We start from the raw sequence: 22,507 nt of genomic DNA, 5'->3' as shown, positions 1-22,507 counted from the left end.
ATGAAACACTCAATTTAGTGTTACATTATTTAATATTTACTAACATCGGATTGGTGTCAAAAGTGATATTAAGTGAGAAATTTTAATATTAATTTTGATGTAAAAAACATGTTTTTATATTGAATTAGTGTAAACTGTTTCAATATAACCCAAAAATAAAGATATATAATCAACGTGTGGACTAGTTAAACCTCCAAAACAAAATATCCCGATATAATAGGATTTCAAGTTAAACTCACCATCGTCTTCTAGGTTACTTTCTTCACTCTACGACCAATTAACCTTACATTAGCCATTATAATGACAGTCAAAGGTGGTTCTCGCCCAGCTTGCGCCGCCTGCCGCTTCCAACGCCGCCGCTGTTCGCCAGACTGCCCACTTGCACCATTTTTTCCGGCCAACCAACCCAAGATCTTCCAGAACGTCCACCGCCTTTACGGCGTCGGAAACGTCATGAAGATCCTAAACATGTTAAACGACGATGAGAAGAAAGAAGAAGCAATGAAATCAATTAAATACGAATCTTACATCCGTGAGATTTATCCAGTTGACGGATGTTACGGAAGGATAGCGTCTTTGAAACAAAACCTGGTGGATTCGATGCGAGAGCTTCAATATGTTCGTCTTTTGATCCATGCATGTAGAAACAAGAAAGATCCGACACAAGATTCTGATCAGATGATTAATGAATTAGGGAGCATTAATAAGGATCATGGATTTTATAACTACTTTGGATCAAGCAGTAGTCATAATGATCATAAACCTTACGAATGGGATGATCATAGAATGAAAACAAGCAATGATCTCACACAAATTCAACATCGTTTTGATGAATTCAGATTGTCTGGTGTCGAGGGAAGCCTGGATTATACTGAAAATACCTGTGATTCGTTTGCTGATGATCAACTATGGTTCATGGGATCGAAAGAAGATCATGAATTGAGGTTTTTTTTGCAGTTTTATGTTTTCAATATGATTTCATCACATAAATAAATTTAAAAAAAAAACCTTATAATTGGTCTTAATGTCTTTTTTTTTCTATGTATATGCAGTAGTTCGTTTACAAAGCCAGTTGCTTTTTGCTAAGAAGCTCGAGAACATATCTGGGTGGAAATTCAAAGGAGTCGATAATCATATGAAAAGATGAGAAAGATGATTGATGTACGTTCGAAACTCCTCCATGAACTACATAAATAAAACACAAAAAGGAGGTTCGCAACGAGGGTATTTTAGGTGTTTAATTAGCTATTATCGGTATGTAGAGGCAAAACCCATGTTTTTGGGGTTTTGAGTCTTTATTGTGTTGATTTTTTTTGAGCTTTTAAAAGATTACATCATTGTGGTTTTACTTTTGACTTTGGATCATTTTAATATGAATGTGTGTTCAATTATGTTTTGAATGATGTCGCATGGTATATGTTAGATATTGCAATATCATCTAGAGTTGTGGTTTTCAGATGTATATATACATTCATACATAAGGTAGGCGAAAATTACTCAACATCCTACTTGAGTGATACATAGTTTCAATCCACATTAAGAACTCGATCGAAATAAATATCCACCAATCTCCATTCTCAGGTGACACCAGCAACAAAAAATGTTCAAAAGAAATAAAATTAATAGAACATTTCACTATCTGTAGTAGAAAGGGTTAAATGAAAATGGTTTTGTTTTTAACACACCAACTATATATACAATAGTTTGTTTTCCGATATAAAGAATGAGGAAGCTCGATTAATTACCATTGGTTCTCCCGAACATGATGAAGAAGCTTTAACAATTAAATGCGGTATTGTTGGTGTATTTTGTTTTAAGGGAAAATGACTTAGGAACCCAATAAAGTTTCTAAATCGTTCAAAAAACTCTAATCATGTTTTGTTTGTTCGAGAAAATTCAACGAACAAAACTTTTTGTCTAAAAAAGCCCAAATAAGTTACACTTTTGTTCATTTCTATGGAAGTCAAAGAAGAGAAACAATTGACGTGACTTATTATTATATCGGGAAAATGACTCGTCAGACCAAAGAAGTTCCCAAACCGTTCAAAAAACCTCAATCGTGTTTTGTCTTTTCAAAAAACCCAACGAACTTAATCTTTTTAACAGACAAAACATGATTGAGGTTTTTTGAACGGTTTGAAAAACTTCGTTGGGCTTTTTTAGGTAAAATGTTAAGTTTGTTGGACTTTCTTAAACAGACAAAATATGATTTAGGTTTTTTAAACAATTTGAAAACTTCGTTATCTTGTAAATCATTTTCCCTTTGTTTTAATGTTGATCAAAACAAAATTGAATTGCCTTCATTTCAAAGATTTTAATTGTATTTTTGTTAAAAATCTAGTCTAGATTGGGTTGATGAAAGAGAAGAGAAAATCATCATCTATACCAACTTGAAAGGTTAGTCAAGAAGATGGTGATAACATAAAATAGAATGGGTACATGTGCTAGAAGGAGTGTTGCATTATCGTAAATACCTAGAACAAAATGTCACAGGTTAAACAAATGATTTTAGGGTATCATATCCGAAAAAATTACATTTTGCTGGAAAAACTTTCAAAACAATTCTACTGGGCCAAAAAAAATTGAGAGGTGTCCCATACACATAGGTCTGCCGGTGATCATATATATATATATATATATATATATATATATATATATATATATATATATATATATATATATATATATATATATATATATATAAGAGTAGGATCAAATGAGAACACCTAAAAGGTTGAAAACGCGATAACAAATCTAAACCATTTAAATACTTAGATCTAAGGTTATTATTAAATGGACTATTTATGAAAAATTCTAAAACTAATGGTATTAAAGTGTAACTTTGAAATGATCAAAAGGGCATAATAGGAATTGCAACTTTATCTATTTCTTATAATTTCTCACCCTCTCACCGATTTCCTCTCATCTTTCTCCTATTCCCCCGTCTCTCTCATCACTCTCTCTCTAGAGTTTTATAACAAATCCGCCTCCATCATAAAACTCACGCCATCATCGATCAGGGCATCACCCAGTGTTACACCATCATAGACCCAAAAATCGAATCTATACAACTCTTCTTTCTCTTCGATCAACACCACGCACAAGAAAAAATCATAGGTAATGGTATTAATTATCAAACTCGAAATTTGACCTCTTCTCTTCTTTAATCGATCGTACCCTTCTTAAATTCTGTTCTTTCTTTCTTGAAATTGATCACAGGTTACGTTGATATAGAGTGTAATAATAAGCCACTAGTTAACTTTTGGTGCTTGACTGATCACTGAAAAGGAAAAATAAAGGCAGAGATTTTTGGCCCGGTGGTTTAGTGATGGCAAACCCGTTAAGAGAGGGAAATGGCTATCGATCCTCTGTCCTTCTTGAATCTATCGCCAATAGTAAACCGAAATAAGAATCTCTAGTATTCTTTTTGTTTCATCTTCTTCCTGATTTGATTAGAACAATAAAAAGAACAAAACAGATGAAACATCAATCCATTGGGGGTGTTTGGCTATTATTTTCACAGGAAATGGGAGAAGAAGAACATAATGATTCCTTTTTTTTATTGTTCTTTTTGAAATCAGTGGGATTTGATATGTGTTATTATGTTTGGAGTTTGATGTTTGGCAGAATTTGATAGGCTTAACTGGGTGTTTCATCTTTTGCTCATTGCTTGATTCTTCTACATTTACAGAAACACTGAGATGGATATTATTAGTCAAACTTCCAATACATCTTCTTTTCCAATGGATCATTCAAGAAAGAAGAAAACAAGAAGCAGACATGATGCACCAAAGAAAGTGGCTGCAACAATTGCCAAGTGGAGGAAGGCAGAAAGAAAACGACAACAAGGGGTGTTTGGGTTTCTTCGTGTGTCGTAAAAGAGTGGGAGAAAACAGAGGGGGTTGTTGCCCTTGGTTTGCCGGAAACCACCAACAAACACCTCTGGTTGGGGTGTTTTTGTTGCACCTCGAAGACATGCGAAAAAGAAGGGAGTGTGAGAGGAAATGGAAGAATGAAAAATTGTATTTATCTATGAATAGCAATGTATTCATTTGTGAATAGCAGTGCATTCATGTGTGAATAATAGTGAATGAATAGCAGTGCATTATGTGTGAATAATAGTGTATTAATTTGTGAATAACAGTGAATAAATGTATTTATTTATGATTAGAGATATTCATTTATTCAATTCTGACTAATAGGATACTTATTTCTTAATAGCATTGTATTCATTTGTGAATAACAGTGTAAGCATGTGTTAATGAATATTTATTTATGATTAGAGATATTCTTTTTATGAAGAAATGATAATTTTTACGCTCTTTTTATTTTCAATTGATTAAAAAAAAAATTTATTACTTGTAAATTGATGTGTATTTATTTGTTATTGGAGTAGTATCAGGTTTTTTAAAAAAAATCATTTATGAATACAAATGTACTAATTTGGTGTTCGATTTCAATTCATTTTTTTGAACACACACACACACACAAAAAAAACGTGAAATAGAAGAAAAAAAATGTTTTTGTAAGAATTTTTTTTTCAGTTTTAAAATAAATTTTGGTAAAAATGATTTTTATATTCCATTAATAAGAAAAATAAAAAATTGAATATTTATTTCTTTTTTGGTAACCGATCCTAAATTTAAAGGAATTTGATTGAATTTTAGTTTATTTTAATTTAATTAAAATATACAATTACTAGTATGCCCTTATATATTGATTGATCCAGAATTGTTCTTGCGTTCTCAACCTTTTAGGTGTTCTCATTTGATCCTCTCCCTATATATATATATATATATATATATATATATATATATATATATATATATATATATATATATATATATATATATATATATATATATATTTATATATGATTAGGTTCTATGAAAAATAAAAAGCTAGGGCATCATGTTTGGAACCAATGAATATTGGACACGTGGTACTTCATTATTTAATGGGTGAATTACACAAATGGTCCCTCTGGATTAAAGTAATTTATGTGTTTGGGTCCAAAATTATTATATTTTAAATTATGGATAAATTGTAACAGTCAAACCGTTTTGGATCATGGGTATTCTAAAATTTGCAAAATTCAGTCTTAGTTGGACATGATTAACCGTCATCTATTCAATTAACGAATTAATTTGTAAATTAAGAACACAAAAATATGGCATAATCTTCTTTCTTGTTTATGGAGCGTCTAATATTTTTTAAAATAATAGAAATATATGAATACTATATTCGATATTGTAACTGGCATTAATATAAACAATCTTAGAATTTATCCTTTAATATCCAAGTATTTTTAATTTATTTATATAAAATGATTATGAAACCAGATCCTCTTTGAATTTTTATTCTATTAACCATGTGCATTTTTTATGAATAAAACCGTTAATATTCAAATAACTGCCTAAAATTTTAATCTAAACATCCTATAATTTACAACGGTTTTTAGGACGAAAGATAATGTAACTTCCATATTAATGTTTGATATTATTAATTAAGCACTTTGAATTAAAACGGAAGTCATAAATTACAAATTCTTGAGATTTGTATTCATTCTTAAATATGCCAAACGAAATTCATGGGTTTAAAATGGAAGTGTGTGTTAACTTCAATTAATTCTTTAAATTAACATTTATGTAACATTCATGCGAACGGAAGTTGGAAGTTACAAATTCTTGATGTTGTAACTTCTTTGATTGTGAGTTTAAAACTACAATTACAATTGAAACAATCATATTTTTTAGAATAGAAGTTAGGGATCATCTACACAAATTATAACAAACCATACGGACCATTTGTGTAATTCATGTTTTCATTGGTTTAGTAGTTGTTGCCCTATTTTCCATATAACCCTTCCATATATATATATATATATATATATATATATATATATATATATATATATATATATATATATATATATATATATTTATATTACGTCAAGAGCTAAAGCTTATTAATAATTCAATATGCACAAATCATTGTTGAAGTGTAGACTATAACAATTTACTATTTTATGAAATCTATTTTTTAATGATATAAAATATAGGAGTTTTTAATTAATTATATATATATATATATATATATATATATATATATATATATATATATATATATATATAGAGAGAGAGAGAGAGAGAGAGAGGGAAGGTTATATGAAAAACAAAAAACCCTAAAATTCCTAAAAATGCATAAAAAATACCTAGACATCACAAAACTTTTTTTTTGACTTTACACATCAAAAAGTCACATCTTTTTTTAAAATTCCGTTGAAAAAAATAGAAAAACAATATTTTTTTTAATAAAAAAATTTCAGCGATTTTGTGTTAAAAGGTGCGATTTTTTCAAAAAAAATGTTTCGTGATCTTTAAGTTTTTTTATGCATTTTTATTATTTTTAAAGTTTTTTGTTTTCCATAGAATATATATATATATATATATATATATATATATATATATATATATATATATATATATATATATATATATATATATATATATATATATATATATATATATATATCAGTTTTTAACACTAGGTTATTTTCTGATTTTTTTTTTTAGATTGTTATGTCTGTTGCAAAACCATTTTTATATGATAATTAGTTTTTCAAATAATCCATCGAACATAGTCTAAGAGATAATCATTTTTGTTCTCTAAATCAAAAGTTTTTTAGGGGTTTATTGAACACAATATATTATAAAATTTGGAAAAAATATTTGTTTTATTTAAATATGGTTAAGGCACAAAATTTTATTTTACCAAATTTATAAGTTTTTGTAAAATATAAAGTTTTTTTGTGGCTTTATTAAACGGGGATGAGATAAATGGGTTTAAATTTGAAATATATATTTGAGAATTCCTTGCATGAAATCCCATTGAAAATTTTTCTAAAAAAATGTTTTTTTTTCTGGCATAGAACCATAGTAGGGACTAAACCAGAAATTGAGGTCAAACACATTGTAGTAGGCATTCAACTAGATTTTAAAATCCCAGTTTTGTCTCAATAAACGTTTATATGTCCGATTTACATAGACTGTATAGGTGATATTTAATTTCTCGTCACGTAATTAAATGATTATCTGATTTTGTTTTGATATATCTTGAAATTAATTTTGTAGTTTACGTTTTAAACCATTAGTTTATAACGGATGGCTAGAACAATATCATATTTTGAAGAATAATAATCAGAGCGTGCACGTGAATGTTCAAACAAACCAAATAAATATATTTCAACTTGAAATCACAGTGATAATTTAAAATGCATATCCAAACACCTAAATACTATAATCCAAATAACACATTTTTAAAATATAATTAAAATTATAAGATATAACGATTCACATCAGCATAATATTAGTTTTTCAATTATGTCACATCAGGTTTTATTATTAGTTACACAAAAATACAACACTAACAGTCTACAATGTATAAACAACTACTTTATAGATTTTAATCAATATCCTAATTATCATATATAAGTTTCAATCATCAAATAATACATTAATTATTTATAATTTAAATAATAAATTATAAAAAAATAATTGTATATTAGTTTATTTAATCAATTATTTGTATTACGAAAAAAAATATCATATTTACGTATTTATATATTTATTAATTTGTACGTATATGTTAAAAAGTATGCCCAATTTCATATTATTGTCTTTCTATCTCAAAATTACATTATTATATTTATGTTGATTTGATTTATATATTTAATACCTTAACATACATTAATACTACACAAACTAAATATATTTATATACAAAAATATGTATTAATAAAATAAGAAAATAATTGTTTTCCATTACTGACATGGACCAATTAGCGTAGCAAGACAGCAAGCTGGCTTTGAAGTCTTGTTTGATTTTGTCTTTCAAACATTGTGTACAGAGGGCTTTGAAAACCTGGTGTGAATGGCTCCAATACCTTTTGACTCGCAATCACAAGTTCAACTATAAAAATTTCAAAATATATTTATATCAAATATCATAAACAAAATCTACCTTACAAAATAATTTTAGATTATCAAATCTTTATTATAATGGAAACATATAAAGACGAATGATTTAAACCATATAAAAAGTTTCGAATTATGATATATATATTTTACATCATAGTCCTTGTGAACCCTTAAAGGCTTAAACCCCATTATAAAAATTTAATGAACCGGGTTCCAAAAGAATCGGCTTTTAGTCACATCACATCTTACTACAACAAAAAAAAAAAACCAAATCAAATCAAAATCCATACCATCCTTCCATCCATCCATCCAATAACCATGCTTTCTTCAGCACTAATTACACCATCCACCTGTGTGTTGCGTTCACTGTCACTGTCACCTACACTGTTTAGGTCTGAAACTCTCATCCGACAACAACTTGCTCACAAGACTCTCGAGCCGTTTCGCACCGGGACCGGGTCTAACGACGGTAACATTCCCAACGACCGAGCACGGGTCGGACCCGTTCTGAGTGTCCCCGGCGCACCAGGCGCCAGGGACAATCATGTCAGGCCCACGAAAAAGCAAATCGGAATCGATTTTATCCAAGACGGGTTCATTGTGGTGGAATTTTCTAGCGAAGGGAGCGTTAGAGTTGACCATGTTGGACATGTCTTGTAAGGTGAGGTAGTGAGGGTGTTGTTTTGGTGGGGTGTCCCATGTGATGAAATGGAGGTCGGTGTTGACGGTTGTGTTACGGAATTCTTTAGCGTTGCATATGACGGTGTGGAAATAGCCTTCGGGTGAAGAGATGAAGTTTGCGTAGTACATGAGGACGGTTCGCGGGAGATTGTCCCATCCCCATATGCAGAAGTCGATGAATGACCGCGATAATACCATCCATGCCGATCCTAAAAATAATGATATAGAATTTTTTTTTTTTGTATAAAAAACTAAAAGAAATAAGATTTAATAAAAGCTATTTTCTAGGTATTTTTAGAAAGTAAACCTATAATTTGAGTAGAATTGTGAAATGGATTATTATTATAAGAATAAATTAATGAAATCGTCCCTATGGTTTTGTCAAAATTGCACGTTTGGTCCCTAACTTTTTTTTTGCACTCAGATCGTCCCTATAGTTAGATTTTGTTGCGTTTTTCATCCCTGTGGTTTGATTTTGTTGCGTTTTTCGTCCCTTACATACGTAAAATTAGGGACCAAACGTGCAATTTTGACCAAACCATAAGAACGAAAAACGCAACAAAATCAAACCACAGGGATGAAAAACGCAACAAAATCTAACTATAGGAACGATCCGAGTGCAAAAAAAAAAAGTTAGGGACTAAACATGTAATTTTTACCAAACCATAGGGATGATTTCAGTAATTTACTCTTATTATAATTTTTCATTCCATTCCATGATGGAAAAAAAAATGAAAATTAACAAAATGGAAAGAATCGGATTCTTTTAGAAATGATGTATTCCATTCCACCACGCAAAACAAACTATTTTTCATACCATTTCATTCGCATTCATTTCGTGATTCCGTCGTACAAAACAATTTTTAGTAGAAACGAAAGAACAAAATAAATGACGTCGAATTTTTAAAAAAGTTCGGATATCCAAATTTCCCTCGTTTTTTCGATTAATTCTTTATGCATGAAGTCAAAAAGAAACACTCGTATGTAGTTTACCAGATTAAGTCATGTCCTTATTAAGTCCATTGAGTTCCAAAAATATAAAATGAGAAAAAACAGGGAGAAGTCATCTAAGTTATCTGAGGTGCTGTATCTTTATGACTGAAGGCAACATGATTTAATCTGGTAAGCTGTATATGAGTTTTTTTTTTTTTTTTTTTTTTTTTACTTAATAGGGTAAAGAGGCTCAAAAGTTCACAGCCAGAAAAGATGTGGAAAATGGGAATGTATGTTACAAAAAGGATAGAGTTGAAACTGTAGAACATCAGAAACAAGCTATGTTCATCTAAATCAAGTAAAAAAGAGAGGTGATTCTCCTAAAAAAAGATTGTGTAGATGTGCACATTGGAAAACATTTGAGCGTGTTTAGATTTTCAACTAATTGATCATTAAAACCGAATTATTAGACAGCAAGATAACTATATGTCTATATCACAAAATAATGAAGAGCCCAATTGACAAAACAACCAAGAAACAGTTCACTATGTAAAAAGCGATTACCATAAATGGATAGCAGGAATGAAGTAGAGAATTATGTGGCTAGAAAAAAGAGGACATAATTACTTACCTGTAAACAATTTGAAAGCTGTAGGTACACTTCTTCTCTGTGTGATCCAAAAAACATCAGTTTTTTCCGTCATATACAAGCCAGGATCAACAATGACAGGTTTTGCTCTTTGGAATCTGGAGAACATACGTTCGTTTAGATTGCTACAATTGAAAGAATCTCACAATTCGAATCAGAGATTTTAAAAAAGATCTTACTCTTTCCATCCAATATTGCTTGTATGATCAATAAAATTAAGATCTCTAGGTAGGGAAGAGAATGTATGAAGCAGATCTGAAATAAAAACGAAAATCGTTAGAGCGGGATTAACAACAGAAGTATGTTGGATTAACTGAAGTGAAAGAGGAAGAGAGAAATTCACCATCTTGAGTGACGAGGGGATAGTCAGAGGCGCTGAGATTTATAAACCAGTCCCAATCGCCACCGTCTCTCAACAAAATCGCCGCCGCGTGAAGCGTATTCGCCACCATAGTCGGGCCGCGATAGGTCACGAGATTAGCTTTCGTGATCATCACCACATTGCCAAATTTCACGAAAACCGGATGGTTCTTCACAAACTCATGCAACTCAAGCCGCTCCTCCGGCGAAGATTCGGCGTCGAGGTGGACGACGTAGCGGTTATTCGGATGGTACAGAGCCAGAAGCGTCCGTCGGAGCATAGCACCGTCATGATTCGAACCGGATATGAGGTAAGCAAAACGAGGCGGATTAGGAACATCGGAGATGCCGATTGGCCGGAGCTTATCTTCAACAAAAACAGAGTTTCCGGCGGTGGCGTAGAAGCCGTAGATACGATTACCGTCAAATGAGGTTAGGGTTAACAAAAACAGTAGAAAGAGAAAAACGGTTGACCCGACAGCTAATGGATAGATCCATTTCCTCTTTATAGTATGTGGATGCTTCAAATGCATGTAAAAACTCCTCAGTTTCTTCATAACTATCTTCAGTTTCACAACAAATCTCTCAGGAGATGGCGGATGCCCTGATCTTGAAAATTTGGGGAAAAACGAAATGAGGAATCAACTGACGACCAGATTTATTTGAAACAAACAAGTATGTATGTCGTTGATTTTCTCTCTCTGTATACAGCGCATCAATGGCGGCGTTAGTGTGGATTTCGAAGCTGCTCAACCAGAAGAGAAGATGGGAGTTTTGAGTTTTTTAGTAGTTGGGTGAGATGAGAGATGAGAGATGAGAGAAAATACAAATTAAAGAGCTTACTCGTATAATGGTGACTGCTTGTTTCTGTTTAAAAAATAATATATTTTATTTTGTCTGTGATTGTTAAAATTAAAATCATGATGTTACAAGTTTTTTTTGTCTTTAAAATAATTATACGATTAGATCATATGTAATAAAAAACAATAAAACACGTTTCAAAATATTTTGTAATAAATAAATAATAAGTTAGTGTGATGTTTGATAAAATTTTGTTACTAAAAATAATTAATAAAAAAATACTTAGATAATGTAAGGTTAGAAAGAAACGTAAATAGACATGCTTGTTTCTACTTAGACGGTGATGTTTTTTTTTTTTTTTTTGTAATGACCCTGAATTAATTATTAAAATTCGAATGATCAAATATCTTTTATCAAAATTAATAGTCGACCATTTAAGATGATAATAATTAAATAAAAAACTACATATTCAAAGACTTAAGTTTTTTTATCATTTAAAAAGTAAAAGTATTAGTTAATGTTACGATGGATATTATACAATTAATTAGAAAAGTAAATTATATAAATGTTCTTTGTGGTTGAAAATTGTATTATTGTATTTTATGTCCAAACTTTTTTTAACCATAAGGTCTATGTCTTTTATTTTTGTTGCTGAGATGAGCATGTGTTATTATTTTATTTTTGAATGGACATCAAACGACTAATTTTCTATAATAAATTATTTTTCAAATTACATCTTTGTTTTTATATTATTATGTTACATATAATTAATATGGCTAAACCCCAAGTCCCCAACCCATTTTAAAGCATCTCCATTGAAATGGTATTAGAGTTGTATAGGAGGTGAAGTTAAAGTTGTATGAAATAGAAGATTATGAACCAGAATGGTATTGAAGTTTGGAGTTGTATGTGGATATAACGTTTTATTGGATAAATTGGGCCTCGTTTTTTCTTTTTTTTAGTTTTCATTTTGATAAATAATGAACTTGATTGACATAGAATAAACAAAAGTTATTAATATACAAATTAAACAAAATTGATTAATATATAAAATAAAGGGATGTTAACTAAACTAATTATATTTTAAACTAATAATAATATTAAAGAACATAACCAAAAAGTATGTTCTCTTAAAAAATATCAACAAATCCAAAATCAGTCATTCCATCATAAAAAATATATTTTCCGACAAAATACAGATTTTGGATTCTTGATCGAAATTTCAAATTTCACAAAAAAATATAAAACAAAATAAAATAAAATAAATAATAATAATAATAATAATAAAATTCCAGCTTTTCAAGAAGTGCATACAATACAATGGCTAAAAAGCAAACATGACATTGAAAAATAATGATACTAGACATTTTGAAATTGCTATTTCAGACATAAATAGAGATACGGTTTTTTGAGGAAAAAATTATATAAATGAAAAACATCGAAATTTCCCGAATTGAGAATTACGAAACTAAAAATAATAATTATTTTGTTACTAGGCTCCTTTATAAGGGTTATTATAATTAATAAAATAAGTAAAGTTTTAATTTATGTATGAAAAAACAGTAATCTTTAATTAATATTAACAATTAATAGCAATAATAATTTAAAAATAGTCAATAAATAATACATAAATAACAATCTAATAAATTGATGAAATATAACACTAAACAAAAATAACATAAAAATACAATTAGAATGTCTTTGTTCTTGATTTACAATTGATGAATGGAGTGTTTTGATTTTGTTTAGTAGGTAACATCGAGATGTTGAGGTATTTACAATTGATGAATGGGGTGTTTTAATTTTGTCTAGTAGGTAACATCCAGATGTTGATGTATTTTCAATTGTAACCCTACGCATGATTAAATATTGCATTTTGGTCCCTAAATATAAGAAAGAATACAAAAATGGCCTATAGTGGCATCTGGTAATTCGGGCATTAGCATAGTACGTTGGCCGTAAATTGTGTACGCTTAGCATACTAGGGTGGACCTTAGTATACGCTGGGCGTACGTGGAGAAACTCCAAACCCTAATTTTTAAGGATTGGTCCATATAGAAACATCATTATAGCCTCATTTATCATTCTCTCATCAGCCCTCATCTGAGATTTTAACCCTCTATCAAACCCTAAGTGAAAAGAGTATTTTGAGCTAATTTTTATGCCTTTTGATGTTCTTGAAGAAGGAGAAGTTGGTGCAAGAACCTTGAAGCTTGGAAGCAACTTAGATCTGGGATTCCATACTTGCTAGCAACATCTTGAAGCTAAAAAGTTAACAACTTGATCACTCTATCTTGTAGATCTAGCCATTTCTTCCTTTAGGGCACTTTTTGGTCCCAAATATGGGGATTCTTGAGCATGACATGTTCTTGATCAAATAAGTCATCTTTTCAGTCCTTATGGGGGGTCTTAAGTCATTAAAATGTGGTCTTTATGGTTAGTTTTACTCCATGCATGCTATAGAAGGTCTTGATGCATTAAGATGTTGAGATTTTGTGTTTTAAGCACTTAATGGGCATGCAGAGTCATAAGTTGGAAACTTTTATGGCTCATGATGGTATTTTAGCATTGGATTTATAATTAGACGTGTTAAGTAAAAAAAATAATAAGTGTTTAATAGGCTAAGAGGAGGGTTATTGCGTACGTTGGGCGTAAGTAGGGTACGTTGCGCATACGTAGATCTGGCCCTGATGCCTCAAACAAGATTGTACGCCCCGTGTAACTCCAGAGTACGCCCCGCATACAAAGCCTTGGCTAAATTGGCTATGTTGACTCGGTTAAGTTTTGACCAAGCGTATTTATAGGGAAATGTTATTAATTTAGAATGGTAATGTTTTGACATTTAGGATTTGGGTTGAGCCGTTATTTGGGAGCACAGTATTGATCAGATATTCGTCATATTGTGAGGTAAGTTTTTCTCACTATACTTATGGATCGAAGTGTAACGCTTGTGTTTCTGGGCTTTTCATTAATGTTGATATAATAGTATAGGTTAACCTTTGTAACCCGTTTTGAAATAATAGAAGTGTATTATTTGAGTATTATGTGTTTTGTGTTTAACTGTGTGACTTAATTGAATTAAGAATAAAAATAAGCGTCAAAATGAAATGTTATATAAGCTCGATATCTATATATAATGTTGTAGTAGTTGAAATGAGGTTTCTGAATATATAAAGAATGCCGAAATCCGAGTTATAACGAAGAAGTTATGGCCTGTCGAAGTTTCGCGACAGAACCGGCAACGCTGAATGACGTAAAAAGTGAAATTTATGTTAGAGCGATATCTAGCCTTAGTGATCTAAACGAAAGTCGTAGGGTTCGTTAAACCGAGAGCGTGCATAAAAAGAACGCCCAAATCTGACTTCGTATGAGGAAGTTATGATTTTCCGAAGTTTCGACTTAGCAGTATGCAGCCCGAATCCTCGATTTGAGATCGAGTGACTTTTAGCCGAAACAATCTAAATGAGAATCGAAGATCTCATCGATAGTAGTGAAACGATAAAAAGACAGACGAAAACGGAGTTCAGATAAAGGAGTTATGAATTTCAAATGGAGTTTACCTGTCCCGGCCTACTAAAAATGACATATTGATAATATATTAAAATTAAAGTCAAAATTAGTCAATGGAGTCTAAGCGAGAGTTGTAGAGCATAATCTCACCTACACGTGCATATAAAGAACGTCGAAAACAAAGCTTGTATGAGAAATATATAAATTTCTGAAGTTCAAGGCACGAAAACCGAGCCTGTGTCAGGACTCACGACGTGAGACGGTGCTCACGATGTGAGCAGGCCGATTTGACCTTTCAAAGCTGCAGACACAAGTGGACAAATGATGAACGCGGTGACCTATCGGGCTCACGACGTGAGCTTTAGAAACTCACGACGTGAGGAACGAAAATGAGCCCTATAAATAGAATTCAAGGGGCAGCCGATTTTGGTTGCTCCATCTCTTCTCTCCTACTCCCGATACTCTCTCTAATCCCTTATTTAACCCCCCGAAGCCCCGGTATCATCCCGAGACCCGAAGTGAGTCCCGAAGCCTGAAGATACCGAGAAGAAAAGAGTTTCTGAGCCGAAGCTCTGCCTGCGAGAAGCCCGGTGTGTGAAGATCTTCCAGATGTACTGAAGAATACTACTTTCTGCAAGCCGTAGTGTTGTCCGATCATCTTCTGATCAAGTGAGTGTGTATTTACTTTCTTCTAAAGCATAATTATGAAGTATTTATATAAAATACGTGTTATGTGTATATTTTGTTGTTATATGTGGGAATGTATATTCAACATCTTCTATCTCATAGATCTGATTTATTCTCTATGAAATACGTGTTATGTGTGTGTGCCTCATCTGTTATGTGGAATATGTACTAATTGAACATGGTATACAGGTTTTAAACTATGTATAAAAATATATATATTTTTATCTATTAATATGTTGTGTAGAACATGGGTAGATAGTTGATGAGTGATAAAAAGATGAGAGACCTCGATGTCGTTGTTGTTGATTTAGTTATTCAGCGGAGTATGGATAACGACCACGGAATCTTTCTAGACATTCTAGTGGAACGCTAGCAGGTTTATAACCTGTAGGTGTTGTGAATGATGTGCTCACCGGTGTACTCTATCGCCCTCATGGTTGTCTCTAAGACATCTAATGTTGAGGAAACCCCTTGCAGTAATGTCCGTCCCGATGAAAATCCTAGATTAGGTCCCTTGTCATAGATGTTGTTTTAGGGACGTAAAGTGAGGATAACGAGAATGGGTAATCGGATTATTGTTGGTTGATGAAACTAAATATAATTATTTATTGTGGGTTGAAAACCCTATATGCTTACCAGGTTCCCAAGCCTAACTCACTCAGTTTTATTGGTATTACAGGAAGTGGCGCAAGGGGATAAAATGGATGAATCATCGAGTTGTTTTGTTTACAAGTCTGTATATGTATATATTTATTGAATGACTTGTAATGTTATCGTTTATGCTTTATGGTCTGTATCGGAACATGACATCCCGAGTTTTGATTATATAATGAAAATGCATCTCTTGATGAAATGCTTTGATAAATATTATTTTATCATATTTTGTTTTTGGGAACAAATTCCGCAACTCTTTTAAATCAAAAGGATTTACTCTGAAATTATTTAAAAAAAAAAAAACATAAATGAAATCGGTCTTTTTCTGGCGGAGATTTTGGGGATGTCACAAGATCGAAGACACCAAGGCCGGCCCATTAGATTGATATCATGGTTACCGTATAAGGTTATGTTATTATGATTTGTTAGATCTGTATGATTATCTGTATTTACCGGATTTGTGTTCATGTTTGTTTGTTGCATATGTCGACATGTTGGTTTGGCGGTCCAAACACCTGTGGATTATCAAATAGGCCGTAGGCCCTATGAGGCGGTCCAATCAGGTCGGCGGCCCGTAGAGCGGTTCAAATATGTTGTAGGCCCTGTGAGGCGGTCCAGTCAGGTCGGCTGCTCATGGAGCGGTCCAGATAAGATGTAGGCCCTGCAAGGCAGTCCAATCAAGATGGTTTCTCATGTTTCCATGTTTGTTTGTTATGTTTATGTGGTGATACTTTGGGGGAACTCACTAAGTGTTGGCTTACAAATTTTAGTTTTGTTTCAGGTACTTCAGAGACATGTGGCAAGGCGAAGGCGTGACCGTACACATCCTTGGTTTTTATGATTGATTGGATCTTGGGAGACTCTGTTTTTTAATAATGTTTTGAAAACAATGATTATGTAAACACTTCTTTTCAGTTAATGATCTGTTTTAAAAAGTTTAAATTTATTGTGATTTTCAAGACGTTACAAGTTGGTATCAGAGCCTTAGTTTGAGAGAATTGGAGGAACATCCGTGTGAATCCAGTCTCAAACTAAGGAACTATAAATGTTTTAAAATTGATTTTCAAAATTGTTTTCAAAATTAATCAAGAAAGGATGTGATGTGTACGATCAGCCAGAGCCAGTAAGTAGATCCCAAGTTACCACACTGTTATTTGATATTATGTTATGATAGGACAACATGCTAGTGACAGGCTAGGGATCTTCAGAAATTTCATGATAGAATTGTCTGATTATATGATGCACGATAGCCTAGGGTTTCTTCCTTATATGAAATTAACTACATTATTGTAGTTGCTTAATGTATGCATCAAAACTGTACATAACTAAGATTTTATAGTATAAGAATGTTTGATTTAGACTTATTTCATGTTCCTTGTTTGGTTGTAGGCTTAGGGTAGAGTCAAGTATTCGACTGTCTATAGGATCCAGTTTTATGTATGATTATCATATACGAGTGATGCGAGGTTGGTGGAAGTTTCATCGATGAGTTATATGAGGTCAGTCGACTATCCGAGGGATGTCTAGCCTTTCTCTAGGAAGTGAGAATAGGGTGTGATACGCTTTAGGAAGAGGGAGAAATTAGGCGCCCAGTATATTGAATTGGTTCATGTGATTGCTAGGGTATGCAGGGTGACCTACCAATTGGATTTTCTGGGTGAGCTCAGTCAGATCCACAACACATTCCATGTTTCACAATTGTGGAAGTGTGTGTTGGACGATAAGGCAGTGGTCCCCTTGGATGATATTCAGTTCGATGAATACCTGAATTATGTTGAGAGGCCAGTAGCGATAGTCGAAAGGAATATGAAGATTCTGTACAACAAGGAGATACATATGGTAAAGGTTCAGTGACAACATAGGAAATGCTTAGAGTGGCCCTAGGAGCCAGAGGTAGAGATGCGAGATCATTACCCTAAGTTGTTCGCGACGGCCAACTTCGAGGATAAAGTCTAGTTCAAGTGAGGGAGAATTGTAACTTCCTGATGTTGAGGTATTTTCAATTGTAACCCTATTTATGATTAAATATAGTATTTTGGTCCCTAAGTATAAGAAAGAATACAAGTGGTCCACAATGGTATTTTGGTAAATTGGGCATTAGAGTAGTACACTGGGCGTACGTTGCGTACGCTAAGCGTACTAGGGCGGACCCTAGTACGTTGGGCGTACACCTCATATGCTGGGTGTACGTAGAGAATCCAAAACCTAATTTTAGGGTTTGGTCCACATATAAACACCATTATAGCCTCACTTACCATTCTCGATCTTATCAGCCCCCATCTGAGATTTCGACCCTCTATCAAACCCTAAGTGAGAAAGAGTCTTTTTGGTGTTCTTGAAGAAGGAAAAGTTGGTCCAAGAACCTTGAGGCTTGGAAGCAACGTAGATATGGGATACTACACTTGCTAACAATATCTTGGAGGTAAAAAGTTTACAACTTGATCACTCTATCTTGTAGATCTATCCATTTCCTCCTTTAGGAAACTTTTTGGTCCCAAATATGGTGATTCTTGAGCGTGACATGTTCTTGATCAAATAAGCTGTCCTTTCAGACCTTGTGGGGGTTCTTAAGTTATAAAAATGTGGTCTTGATGGTAAACTATGGTTAGATCATATCATTTACATGGGTTGAAATATATTCGTAGGGTTGGGCCCACTGATATGTTTGGTATATGGTATTTTTGGGAAACTCATTAAGTTTTTTGTTTACGGTTTTTATGTTTAAATGCTTCATGTACTTCTGGTTTCAAAAGGAAGGGTCCGACTTGATCATACTATATCTCCTGAAGTTTTATTCTGCATCATCTTTTTATGATTTACTATGATGTTTGGGAATACATTACACCATGATTATCTTTTGAACAAATGAATGTATGTTTTGGCTTGTTTAAAAATGAATTTTTTTACTCGAAATTTTTGGGATATTACAGTTAGATATTATCTTTTGGTTAGATGTGAAGGATCTCACAAAGCATGCTCGTATCTTGGTTACTGTTGGCGAACCCAATAATGCCTCTTCGGCATTCGACATACCAAATCTGTATTTTCAATCTGGATTCGGACGCAAGGTCCCTCATTACCCTCCTTTTTCACATTCCAATTGTCTCTTGACATGCTACTTTACCATGTAATTCCATGCAAAAAGACTGTTTGGTCGCAATGATTTTATATATGTTTTGGATGTTGTGGAATTATTTTATTCGAAACAATCAAACAAGGAAAACGATATTTTTGACACTGATTGTGTCTTCCTCATTTTTCAGATACTAAATAGAATAAAAAATTTAATAAATTAATCAGGTTGTATAACTGAAAATCCAACTCTTTCGTAATTTATTTTATATGTCGTTTCAAAAAGAAAACAACCACTATTAGCACAATTCTTAAAGTGGACGAAACAATGCACATTATCTACAAGTGGTATTAAAAAATGGACATTATCTCCGGTTGGAATTAACCTAAATTTGGTTGTTATGTTTGGTATTTAGTCATGTTAATTACTCCTCTAAAAGTGTGTTGGTGGGATTAACTTATTTAGGTGTTTGGATATGCATGCGAATTGATTATTACCATTTCAAAAGAAGATAGATCTATTTGGTTGAACATTCACCTTCACACTTTAAAATATTTTTAGCTTTGTTTGTAGTTAAAAAAAATTAAAAAAATATGATATTACTCGGGCACATCCTTATTCGTTGTAGATAATTTATATTTATCTAGCATTCATTTTAAATTTCTTACTTATTTTTTCAAATGTAATTATATTACCCTATAAAATAATAATGTTAGAATCAATAAAACTTCTCACCAAACTCTTAGAAATTAGTTACTTAGATTTCACGTTGCAAATAATTAATTTAAAATGCATATTAATTTAAAATGCATCCAAACACTCTTAAGTAAGTTACAACAACTATACTTTCTCTCTCTTTTTTCATAAACAAGAAAAGTTCCTTAACCTTTTTCTATGTACAAAACCATTTTACCCTTGACATATTTAGGAATTCACACAATCAGAAGAAAAAACATCTCTCCTGAAATTAATAACAATGTTACTTTTTTTTTTCAAAGTTAATATCCACCTTTATGAATTTAAAAGTCACCATTACTTGATGCAATAATATGTGACAAAGGACATGTGGGGTTGGAAGTTTGTCCTTTTGTCATGTTCATTATTGAGTTTGTGTTTCCATGAACCGAGTGACATATTAAGATATAAGATAAAATAAGTAACTCAGATTCCAAACTGACAATAAAGTTGAAAGGAGTGGTAGCATGCTAAACATGTTGTAATATCGGATTTTTTCATGCCACATAAACTAGAAAGAGTGCTAGCATCAAAGTTGTAAAAAGGTAAGGAGTGGTAGTGTGTTGGTTTAGTGAATTTTATTTTGGTAAAAAAAATTAAAAAAAAAAAAAGAACCAATCATTCAAAACCCACCATCCTATTTCCTCTCTCCTTTCTCTTCTCGCTATGCGGGTAACAAACTCTTCTTACCCTCCCCCTCCCTCTAGCGCATGGCAGGGGTGGTGCAACAGGTGCCAAGAATACATTGGTGAGAGCTCATAGCGAACCCAATCCCTATGGCCTAACAATGTAGGGTTTTTCATAGTTGTTATAGTTTCCCTCATTGTCAACCGATTAGCTTCTCTTTCTTAACGGGTCGTTAAGTACATGTTTAACCACTCATAATGGGCTTGAGCTGTTTATGGGCTCGTTAGAGTCGGCAAAGTCTAGACGCTAGGATACAACCTTTTGGGGGTTGGGATAAAGCCATAAAAATGTGGTTATTGGATTCAAATGATTATGATACAAACATATCATAACTATTAGTATAGTTTTTGAAAATGTTAGTTCTGATTTCTAAGATGGTTGTTTGTTGTTTATTTATAATTTTTATCAATGTTCTAAATAACGTAAAGTGTGATTTGGCGGTAATGTTAAGCATCAAGCTTTTTCAAGCCTTGACGAGCCACATCATTTGTTCGGCGTGACTTAAGACAACAATTTTGTATATCATTAATACTTTTATATGTATTTTCAACTATTATTTATTTTTATACACATATATGAGTTAAGATGATATTTTGGTAAAACTTGGTGACATGTACAAACCTTGGAGCTATAACGAGCCTTTTAGAACCTTGGTTTTTACTAAAAAAAAAAGCTATCTCTAGCAATAAAACTAAAATCCGATAAATTAAGAAACTTGTAATATTCTATATGTTGTTCCACAATGTTTTGTAAACACCAAGATTGTAGAGTAGATATTAAAAGAGATGGGATTTTAGGCACCCATTGGTAACTGAAAAATCTATATAAAAATGATCGGGCTTGTAATCCAGCAATAATTGGGATGGGTCCTCAAATGAGCCCTTTTGGCCTGTGAGGTGTGTTCTTATTATGTTCTAGTCGATTTATTTCTCACTTTAGGTTTTGTAATTAATAAATTAAAGATTAATACGAGCCTATAAATTTAGTGATTTTCGTCACCTAAAATAATCGTACTCTGACTCTTGAATTTCATTACCTTGATAAGATATTCTAGTTTCATCACTAGATTTAGGCCATCAATATATCTTACAAACACACATTTGGGTAAAACATATTTTTTGACCCGAAACTGGTCACCGGAATGGTTTATTAAAAGGTGTTTGATATTTCATTTTGAACCAAAATCCTTTAGGCAAAATGATTTATTCACTTATGAAGATGGAAAAATGAATTTTTAAAAAAATATTTGGGACAAAAGTGAATAAGTTATTTTTAAAAAAAATGTTTAGCTTAGTTTATCAAAGAAAAATGACCAAAAAGACTTAAAATCTCCTTTTCAACGTATTAAGTTGTTTTAAGAAGTTGGAAATTCTAACTTCTTAAAATCTACTTTTCAAAGAGTTAACCAAAAGTTTTAAAAATTCTTATATACCAAAACACTTTTTTAGTCTTTAAACATTCTTAGGGGCAATTTAAAACTGGACTGAAATCAATTCTAGACCAAAATTGGTTTAAGTCCTAAACCGGTTAAAGACTAAAATTGAAATCAATTAATTATCAATATATTTCTATGTTTTTTTTTTACTAATTCTCATCATCGATAGCTCATACCCTTGAGCAAGGTTCTAAAAAGCTTGTCATGGTTCCAAAGCTTGTACCTGCCGCCAAACTTTATTAAAATGCCGCAATAACTCATATATGTGTATAAAATATAATAAAAGTTGAAAATACATATAAAAATATTAATTATATACAAAAC

General features: G+C 32.0%; 1 protein-coding gene across 2 annotated transcripts; it reads right to left on the bottom strand.

Moving 5' to 3' along the window:
- Positions 1–7,744: 7,744 nt before the first annotated feature.
- On the bottom strand, positions 7,745–11,457 carry LOC145044119 (beta-glucuronosyltransferase GlcAT14A-like). 2 transcript variants are annotated; one of them, XR_013681218.1, is made up of 5 exons: positions 10,585–11,457; positions 10,421–10,496; positions 10,224–10,339; positions 8,269–8,868; positions 7,745–7,970 (listed from the first exon to the last, which is right to left on the bottom strand). XR_013681218.1 is itself a non-coding variant. In XM_078992941.1 (4 exons), the coding sequence occupies exons 1-4, from the start codon at positions 11,156–11,158 to the stop codon at positions 8,354–8,356; spliced, it is 1,281 nt and encodes a 426-aa protein (XP_078849067.1). In that variant the 5' UTR covers positions 11,159–11,457; the 3' UTR covers positions 8,084–8,353. The 2 variants fall into 2 exon arrangements, 1 of the variants encoding a protein (XP_078849067.1); XM_078992941.1 differs by lacking the exon at positions 7,745–7,970 and having other exon boundaries at positions 8,084–8,868.
- Between the last annotated feature and the right edge of the window lie 11,050 nt (positions 11,458–22,507).

Source organism: Lactuca saligna, chromosome 4 (assembly GCF_052625555.1).
Source record: "Lactuca saligna cultivar CGN05327 chromosome 4, ASM5262555v1, whole genome shotgun sequence".
NCBI lineage: Eukaryota > Viridiplantae > Streptophyta > Magnoliopsida > Asterales > Asteraceae > Lactuca > Lactuca saligna.
This window is presented reverse-complemented; position numbering and strand designations above follow the sequence as displayed.

Coding starts and splice junctions, on each gene's coding strand:
- LOC145044119 (XM_078992941.1), bottom strand. CDS start 11,158: ATGAAGAAACTGAGGAGTTTTTACATGCATTTGAAGCATCCACATACT. Junction 10,340..10,420: donor AGCAATATTGGATGGAAAGA/GTAAGATCTTTT, acceptor TATGTTCTCCAG/ATTCCAAAGAGCAAAACCTG. Junction 8,869..10,223: donor AGCTTTCAAATTGTTTACAG/GTAAGTAATTAT, acceptor CATTATTTTTAG/GATCGGCATGGATGGTATTA.